This window comes from Arachis ipaensis, chromosome B08 (genome assembly GCF_000816755.2).
Source record: "Arachis ipaensis cultivar K30076 chromosome B08, Araip1.1, whole genome shotgun sequence".
In the NCBI taxonomy this organism is placed as follows: domain Eukaryota; kingdom Viridiplantae; phylum Streptophyta; class Magnoliopsida; order Fabales; family Fabaceae; genus Arachis; species Arachis ipaensis.
This window is the reverse complement of record NC_029792.2, coordinates 30,634,659-30,644,689: the sequence shown is the minus strand read 5'-3', so window position 1 is coordinate 30,644,689 and position 10,031 is coordinate 30,634,659. Positions and strand designations below refer to the sequence as shown.

General features: G+C 37.3%; 1 protein-coding gene across 1 annotated transcript; it reads right to left on the bottom strand.

Annotated features, from left to right (window-relative positions):
- Positions 6,623 to 8,900, bottom strand: LOC107610896. The gene is made up of 4 exons (XM_021108202.1): positions 7,988 to 8,900; positions 7,423 to 7,848; positions 6,871 to 6,960; positions 6,623 to 6,780 (listed from the first exon to the last, which is right to left on the bottom strand). The coding sequence occupies exons 1-4, from the start codon at positions 8,898 to 8,900 to the stop codon at positions 6,623 to 6,625; spliced, it is 1,587 nt and encodes a 528-aa protein (XP_020963861.1).

Sequence of the window (10,031 nt, the reverse complement as noted above, 5' to 3'; positions counted from 1 at the left end):
CCTAAAAGGAAAAGACCTGTAGGGGAGTGAGAACATCGTCTTCGCTGGTTCTCACTATGGGGTTAGAGAACTACTATAATAGGATATGTGAAATAAAACTATTTTTAAAATATAGTGATTAATAAACGCCTTATGCATCTTTTCAAAACCAAAGATTTAATATTCGAAATCCAAAATCCTTTCTGAAAGAGAAAGCTGTTAATTTCTCAAAAGTCCAAAAGCCTTTTTAAAAGTTTTTCCTAAATAGCATGAATGACCAAACTGTTCCAAGCATAGGTTCATTAAGTCTATGCTGAACCAGTTTAGTTTTTCATACTTTTCTAAACCAAAAGCTCAAATCAAACACAGCCTTTGGCCCATCTCATAATCAACCACGGCCATAGGCCCAAATAATTCAATCAACAGTCAATCCAACCAATTTTCAGTCACAAACATAAGTAAGAAAGTTCAAACACAATCAAGCAGTTACATCAAGTAGAGCAATTAGCAATTAAACATAATTATTCACATAGGTAAACCAATTACAATATGCACACCCAAACAATGTCACATAGATGCTATCATGAATGCCTGCCCATGGCTGATGAGTCTCATCTGTCGGTTATCAAGCCAACCCAAAAAGTTCGGCTGCTAAACCCTGGACTGTCCCCCGTCGTGCATCCCCATGAGTCTATGCATAGCTTTTTCTCTTCTCATTCATAATTCGTATATATAAAATTCTACTGATTGGGGGTTAACCTTCTCAGGAATTTATAAGTTTCCGGTCATCCTTACGATGTAGGGTCAACAGAGTATCGAGTCTCACCTTGGAACACGTGGTGGCAAGCCACGGTACTTTACCCAGGGAAACTCGTATCTTAGATAAAAGAAGTGCAAAGTCACATATTCATTCATCATCATTTTCGCACTTTATTAACACTTCATATCAAGTCAAAATATCATTCCTGCCATATATCACTTTCTCCTCAAATCACTTTTCTTTAAAAACCAAAATCAAACTCATATTTGTCTCAAAATTCAAAATTCCTCAAATCTCAAATTATTCCAAGTTCATAATCCACTTTTTCCTCAAAATCAATTCTCTTTCAAAACTTCTAAAAGACTTTCAAAAATATCATATCAAAAGGAATTTTTTTTACTATTTCAAATCAGGGTTATTAATTGACAACCTTGGCAAAGACTCAAGACTCTAGGAAAAATAACCTGCCTCATTTCTTAAATTCTTTAGAAATCCTCAGAATCATAGTTAGTTAAATTGAAATAAATTAAAACGAAGATTAGAAATCAACAACAAGGCATGTAAGCCAAAAGTTCCGAACCATTTTCAAAACCAAAGTTATTTAAGCCCAAAAACCAATTTCATTTCATTCTTAAATCGGAAACCTTTCCAAGGCTTGGAATTGTTTAGTCTTGCTAAGTCAAAATTTAAAGAATACTTCAAAAGCAAAACGAATTTAATTAATCAACGTTCAATTTCTTTTAAAATCCACTAAAACTCCTCCAAAAGTACTTCTTTAATCAAACTTCAAAACATAGGTTCTTTCATATTTAAATCAATCTTAAAACATAAACTTTCCTTAAACAGATTAAACTCGAAACACCTATTTCTTAATAAATCAAGAACCAAATAATAGAACCTCGTAAATTCATTCCTTTTCTAAATCATATTTTAAAATAGAATCTTAAATTTCATAAAAATTTGCCAGCATCTCCCCTAAAACTTGGACTTTGCCACCCTTTTTGGGTCCCAAACAAACCATTATGCATCCCCTTCCACGGGTTCAAAACCAAATTAGTTTAAAACCAGACTAATCCCGGAAATTCATATCATTCTCATATTTCAAGAAACAACTTCATTTTCAACAGATTAAACTCAATTTCAAAACTTTAAGGAAACAACTTCAAGAACCGTCCGTCTAACAAAACCAAACAATAATCTAGTCAAACAAACCCCATATCCAACCAAGACAACCAAGCAATACATAAGACTTATACAATCACTAAAGATATATTTCTCACATCAGTATCCATATATAACAACTCCAAATTATAAAGTATAGTTTTCTGAAAAAGGCCCCTACTTCGATTGCAACTTAACCACGTGACAAAAACTCTTTTCTCACAGTGTAACACCTCGTTACCCTAAGAATTACCTTTAGCCGTAAAGCGAAGGATAACAAGATGCTACGAGAGTTCTAAAGCTCATGCATTAATAAATATAGAAGGAGATAATAATACTAGGAGCCCAATGACGGAATAAAGTTCAAAATTGCATAAAGCGAATTTACAAGTGCGAGGTGTTCACACACGATAACTAAAAGCGTAAAAACACATGATACAACATGAGACTTAATATAATAATAGTCAAGATGGATGTACATAAGTATGATAAACAAAAGAACTCTAGTCGTAGCCCACAGAGTTTAGGCCGACTAGTTACAAACAAAAAATACAGAGTTTTTGAGTTAAAAACAGCTTATACAACTTATCTCTCAAGTAAGCCTCTAAGGCCATAAAGTCTAAAATAGAAAGGGTGAGAGAGAGTACTACAACAGAATAAAACAGAAATAAACTAGGAAGAAACCATAGTCTGCTCTGTCACCATGTCCACAATTTCACCAAGGTGAATTATGACCTGCATCTGAAAATCAACAACAACATATGGTATGAGAACCAGAGGTTCTCAGTATGGTAACAGTGTCCAATATTTAAGATATAAGGTTCCGGGACGCCAAAGGCAATCCTAGAACTTTTGAACATCACAGATATTCAAGCTTAACAAAAAATAAATAAATTAAACCATAAACCATAAACAGGGTTATCTAAACTTAGTAGATTTCTAACTAATACTAGTCGTGCCGTTGTATCCCACAGCCTTCGCCAACCTAACCTCCGTGCGATCCCATCCCCACCGCCTCCCGATCCTCCTCAATGCCAGTAAAACACATTTAATGCAACCATGTAAAACACAAGTAATATACATATACAGCAGGTAGTTCAACTAGCATTTAGGCATGTTATTCAAATAGGAAAAACTCAAGTAATCAAAGTAAGCAGGCATATAGAAGATGCATATGATGAATATCTATCCTATTTGTCTCGTGATATCACTTGTCGGTTCAAAATGCTAACCCGACACATCCCTGGGATGTCGCCTTTTTGCCACGACCAGGGGTATAGTGCGCTGCTCACTCTTTTTAGTGCCCAACACTTTATCTTGTGCCCCGTGGGTTATAGTGCCCGAGTTCACTCTGGCGGCAGAAAACTTATGTGAGCGGGAGATTGCCACAGTCCTCACATCTCAACGTAGGCAGGAGACTGCCTCGACCCCTATGCCGGCACTACCACCTCGACAAGCAAGAGACTGCCACAGCCCTTGCCAAGGCGCACAGCGACTTACCAAACATAACAATTCAGTAATACAGCACAACTCATTAGCCAATATCAGTATACCTCAAGTTTATCAATCTCAGATCAATCTCAACTCATTTGCAAGTTCCAATCTCCTCATCCATCATCCATATCTCAAGTTTATTGTAAAATCCGGTCAAATCGTAATTAATTAAATAATAAATTTAATAGAAGAAAATATGGTTAAAAATCTAGCACTCGGAATTTGATAATTTAAATATGATATTTGGACTTAGTGAATTTTTCTGAGTCGGAAAACATAGTTTTCTGCATAAAAACGCGCACTGGAATCTTGACCAGAAGTATCGACTGAGATCTGTCTGGTACTGCAGCTGAGAAAATTAATTATAAGTGAATAAGCCTAAGAAATTAGGATTTATAATTAGGATGGGTAGAAATATTTAAAATGTGATTTAAAGCTCTAATCTTGAAGGTTTTGGCCCAAAACGGACAAAAATAAGTGAACCGGGCACAAGTGAGCCCAAGACCCAACATATATAAACATTAGTCATGAGCATTTCAGCTCATTTACCCTAAAGAAAGAGGGTAGGGGCGGCTAGAGAGTAGAGAGGAAGGAAACCTAGCCTTCCAAACTTCAAATCGTCATAACTTTCTCTCCGGAACTCCGATTGACGAGCCGTTTGCGGCCACATGTCGCTCTTCTCATCCTATAAAATTCTATCTAAGTTTTGTGGTGAGTAATCCACTCTCCTCTGCCCAGTTTCGTTTTTCCCCTTGTATTTTGAATTTGATTTGGGTTTTGAGGAAATCTTGTGATTTTGGTTGTTTAGGGGTGCTCTAGTATGAGACATTGGTGATATTCATCATAAAATTTCGTGGGTTAAGGTAAGGAACCCTCCAACCCTTGTGATTTATTATTTTCATGAATCCTAGGTTAATGTATATATGTGAAATTGGTTATGTTAGTGTATTTGGTGATTTTGGGGCATAATTGGGAGGTTGGTGTTGCTTGAGGAGCTTTGGTGAGGCTTGGAGCTAAGGGTTGGTGCCTTGGTGGAAACTTCCAAGAAGAAGCTCAATTAATTTGGCTACAAGAGGTACGGTTTAAGTTTCATTTAAGTACCGTGTGGTGTGATGAGAATTTCTAGGCTAGATGCCCCTAGGATTAAGTTTGGATTGTGTAAATGGTTGGTGCTAATATGCATAGTTGATATGTAATGTGAATTAATGATTGAGTTGAGAATTGTATGGATTTGTATGTTTGGTGTGTTGAGAATTTGATGAATTGGATAATGAATGTTGGTTTGTGGAATATGCATTTATATTGTGAATTTGGGCCGAAGGCCATGGATTTTGGGCCGGAGGCCGGAAAAAGGTGAGGAAGATAAGTTGATATGTGTATTATGTGATGATATAAGAGATTGGATGGATTTAGATATTTCATGTGTGAATAATTGGTTTGGTTATTGAATAATACGGTTTGAGGAATTGAGGTGTGGAATTTGATAGTTTTTAGGTGAAATTGTGTAAAGGAGGTAGGTTTGGTTTTGTTGAGTGTGATTGTGTTAATGGGGTTGGGTTGTGGTCATTTGGATGAGTGGAAATGAATTTGGCTTGTGAACATTAGAAAAATTGGTACTTTCTAGTTTTGGGGTAAAAACTGATTTTGACCAACTTTGGCGGTCCGTAACTCGATCCACGGAGTTTGGAATTATTCAAAAAATGGATTTTCATGAAAGTCTATTCAAAGATCTTTCCAACGATTCAGAAATGGTTGAAAAAAAAATTTTGTAGAAGAAGTTATGTGTGGTGGGAGTTTGAGGTTTTAAAATGAAATTCTGCAGCTTTTTAACTTAGTAAAATTTTTGGCAGAACGCACACCCACGCGTATGCGTGGCCAACGCGCACGCGTCATTTTCAAATATTCGCCATCCACGCGTACGCCTGGACGACGTGTACGCATCGATGGGCTAAATCAGTTGCCCAGCCAAAATTCCCGAGAGTTGTGCCGGAGTTGTGCTGGTTTTGTGCCTGGGGCACAAAACGCACCCACGCGTATGCGTGGCTGACGCGCAGGCGTCACTTGGCTTTTCTCCCATTCACGCGTGCGCGTGGGCGACGCGCACGCGTGACCCCGTTTTTCACCCCAAAGCTTATTTTGAGTTTTTAAAGCCAAATTTCAGACTTCTAAGTCTCCATTCTCAGCCTTTTTGTCTGGAATACTCATAGTATGCCTAGCGATGGGAAGAGACTAGAAGATGTGGTAACTTGTGGATGAAGTAAGGGGATAATTAATGATGAGTTATGATTAATGATGACTGTATGAGTTGCTGAGGGTGATGATGGAAGTGCGGTGTATGCCGTGAGCCAATGGGCTGTATTGGATAATGATTATTGGCTAGTTATGGGTTATGCCATGAGCCGGATGGCTATGATAAATATTGATTTATGGCTGAGAATGAAAATATGGCGTTGAATGATTGTTTTATCTTGAGGTCTCTTTCTCGGAAGTGCGACCCCAGAAAGATGAAGGAAGGTGAGGATCCCCTTCCTTGTTTCTCCTGGTATTGTAAAATCGCCCCCTGCGAGATGGTGGGAGGTTAGGATCCCCTCTTTGGTTCCTCCTGGGCATATGAGAATGTACCTCCTGGGAAGATGCAAGGGTTGTAGTTGCGCCCCACTTGCTCCAGGTTGATTAGTATAGAGGCTCCCCGAGTAGACGCAAGGGTTGTGGTTCGTCCCACTTGCTCCAGGTCAGAGATTGTGACGCCTGGGTAGTAGCGACAGTAGTGGTGATTCCACTCGCTCCAGGTTGATCTTTTAAACACCTGTCTAGGTAGATGCAGTGGCATTGATCCTCTTATTCCGGGATATGGTGAGACATACCTGCCTGGGTAGATGCAGTAGAGTGATTCCACTTGCTCCAGGTTTGGTTTTGAGCATAGTTATCAGAACCGAACCGGTAATCAATCCGGTCATATGACCAAGTCACCGGCTTACTGGTTCAACTGGTGGGTCACTAATTCACCCGGTTAACCCGGTCATAACTAAAAAAATATAAAATAATATTAATAAAATTGAAATAATGTCTTAAATCTTAAAATGCGAGTCTTACAAACATTAATAATCAAATATCAAGTCTTAAACATAACTAATAATCTAAAAGAAGAGTTAATAAACTAGTTTCTAGTATAAATATGTTCTCAATTTAAATCAACAAGAGCAAGTTAAAGATAACACAATCATTAAATCAAGTCCAAGGGGTGAGCTCAAAGTTGGCATCAACATCTTGATAGGGAAAATTAGGAGCTTGATCAACATTTCCCTCATTTTGATTTGTATCCATATCTTCCATAGCATTGTTACTTGGTCCATCATTATCTTGGTCATCTTCCAAATTTAATTTATCTACATTTGTGTATTTTTGACAAATCAATATCAAGAATAATTCGTAATAGCAACTGACAATTAAAATATTCAAGCAATTGAAGAATTTACCAAGATCATCCAAAGTTGGTTGAATGGACATATTTGCCAAATCATTTCGTAGAGTATCAACCTCTTCAGGAGTTAAAAATGGCGGTGAATCTTCCAATATCCAATCCGAATAGTCATCAAATGTATCAAGACAAATTGGATCATAGCTTTGCTTTCTCATTAGATTCCTATGTTATCAAGTTATGTAATTACTAAACTAAAGATTAAATTTTAATGAACAATACTTTTTAAAATTAGATAAATAATTATAGAAGATACCTTTGTTGTAGCCTCAAGTTATAATGAACGAAAACAAGATCATTAAGCTTTTGATGTTCTAACCGATTCCTCTTCTTTGTGTGGATGTGTTCAAAAATACTCCAATTTCACTCACAACCAGAAGAACTACAAGTTTGACTTAAAACATGAATGGCTAACTTTTGTAAATTTGGTGCTCCAGTTCCATAAGATTCCCACCATTGGTCTTAAAATCAAAAGAGGCAATGCATTACAATTAGCCTTTTTAAATAAATAAACGAATAAAGAAAGATAAAACTAAATAAATATATTTACCTGGCATCACTGTGCTTCGTTCACACAGTGCAGATTGTCTTCCAAAATCATCTTCAGCATTAGAATATATTCTCTTCTCACTTGTCAACTTAGTATTCAATTCTAGATCATCATATGAATATTTCTCAATTACATCTAGTAGGCCAGAAGTGGTTTGCTTATATTTTTCAAATTCAGCAGCGTTGAATCGAAAAGCAGGGTTTAACCAATAGCCAGCAGCATGAAAATTTTTTTTAAGTTGTGAATCCCAACGAGTATCCAAAATCTTCAAGTAAGGCTCCACAATCTTCTTTCTTCGTCGAAACCTCTTCACCATCTCTTCTCTAGCCATATTAAAAGCTTGATAAAGAAAACCCATTGCAGCTTTATCTTCACTATCCACAATACGAAGCACACGAACAAGTGGCTCAGTAAGTTTGACAACATCTGTACATTGATTCCAAAACTTAGAGTCTAAAACTTGATCCACAAATATTTTAGCTTTAGCTTCTTTGGAGTAGGCTGAGATTGTCCATTCTTTAAAAAGTTACCATATCTCTTAATGCATCTTTTTGAGCTAGAATACTTTGCAAAGCTATGAAATTGGTAGCAAAGTGAGTTGGAGCTGGACGAAGTATTTCTCGTCCACCAGTAAACTTTCTCATAAGATACAATGGATGACAATGATTATATATGTATTTAGTAATCTTTGAAGCATGTGAAACTGTCTCACTGACTTCATTCAACTTTCCAATATCTTGCAACATCAAATTAATACAATGCGCAGCACAAGGAGACCAATACAACTTAGGGAATTCAGCTTCCAACAACCTTCCAGCAGCAACATAATTTGCAGCATTGTCCGTCACTATGTGAACAACATTTTCAGGACCGACAAAGTTGACAACATCCTTAAAAAGCTTAAACAATAATTCAGCAGTCTTGGAGGCATGAGAAGCATCAACAGACTTTAGGAAGATAGTTCCTTTAGGACAATAAACCAAGAAGTTAATTAAAGTGCGCCTACAACGATCAGTCCATCCATTAGCCATGATAGTACATCCAGTTCGCTTCCAAATTTCATGATACTGTTCAATAATCTTTTTCACATAATCCACCAACTTACTCAACAAATACCCACGAACTCTACCAAAGTTTGGACCTTTATATCCTACACCCATGTTTGCAATAGCATCAATCATTGGTTGGTAATATGCTGAATTAACTGCATTAAATGGCACACAAGCATCAACCATCCACTTTGCAATGGCAATGTCACATTTTTCCACAATTTCTTTACTTTGCAATACACGTTTTATCGTTGGTTGGGCTCCAAGTGTTGTTGAAGATGGAAAAAACGTCTCTATTCCAGTAGTTTTTTTTCCTTTTCCTAGCTGCAGGTGGTGGCAACCTTGTCCTTGAATGTTGGAGTTGTTGCTGCCGTGCTTCAAGCTCTTCCATTCTATCAAATTCTCTTTCAACATCATCACGTGCTCCATAACTTTCTGCATAATTTTCTTGAGTTTTTCTTTTCTTATTCATAAATTCTTCAATATTTTGCCCAAATTGATGAGCAACAGCAGGTGGAACCTTTTTGCACTTTTCAACATCTCCTCCTTTTCCAGCCAAGTGATACTTAAATCGATTAATCCCACCTCCCCTAACAGGTTTGTCACAATATATGCACATCATAGTAATTTTCCCTATTTTTTCCACAATTTGTTTACAATGACCCCAAGCTGGATCAGTCTTTCCTCTATTATTATAAACTCTTTTAGTGGTAAGATCAGGGGTGGAGTTGCTGATGATGCTTGTTCTTGAGATGGTGGCGTTTCTGATGGTGTTTGAGATGAAGCCATTTTTAAAATTCTAGCAAAGAAACCAAAAATATTTTCAGCAACAAAAGATTTGCTTAAATAAGTTTTTAAGCAACATATCAACCACCACCATTTCACCAAAGTTCCCTGATTCAACTAACAGCAACTTTAAACAAACCAGTAACAAACAACAACAGCTCTAAAAAAACCACAGTAAAATACAATAGCAATTAGCAGCAACCAGCAACTAAAAAACTATATACCAAATTACCAACACAGCAACTAGCAACAGCAACAGGGAAAATACAGCAATTTTAACTAAAATTCAAGAACAAATTTAACTAATATATCAACCAGATTTTAACTAATATACCAATTCAAGAACAGATTTTAACTAATATACCAATTCAAGAACAGATTTTAACTAATATACCAATTCCAATTCCATAACAATAGTCAATAGGTCAATAGTAGAGGCACTGACCTGAGGGAGCAGAGGCTCTGAGCTTTCTGACGACCAGGTGAGGCACCGACAAAAGACAGAAGCAAAAGCAGCAAAGTAAAAGTAGAAGAAGCATAACCCACAAACGACCAATATAACAACGAACATGGCGAAGTGAGGGGAGAAGCAGTGACGGCTGGGAGAAGTAACGACGCCGCGGAGAGTGACGACGAGGGTGACGGAGAGACGGAGAGATGAGGTTGGCTGAGAGGGGGTATCGGCGGTGACTGGTGACTTCGGCGGTGATTGATGAGGCCGATTGATGAACTGACACTCACTCAACTCTCAAGAGATCTGTCTCAGATGCCATT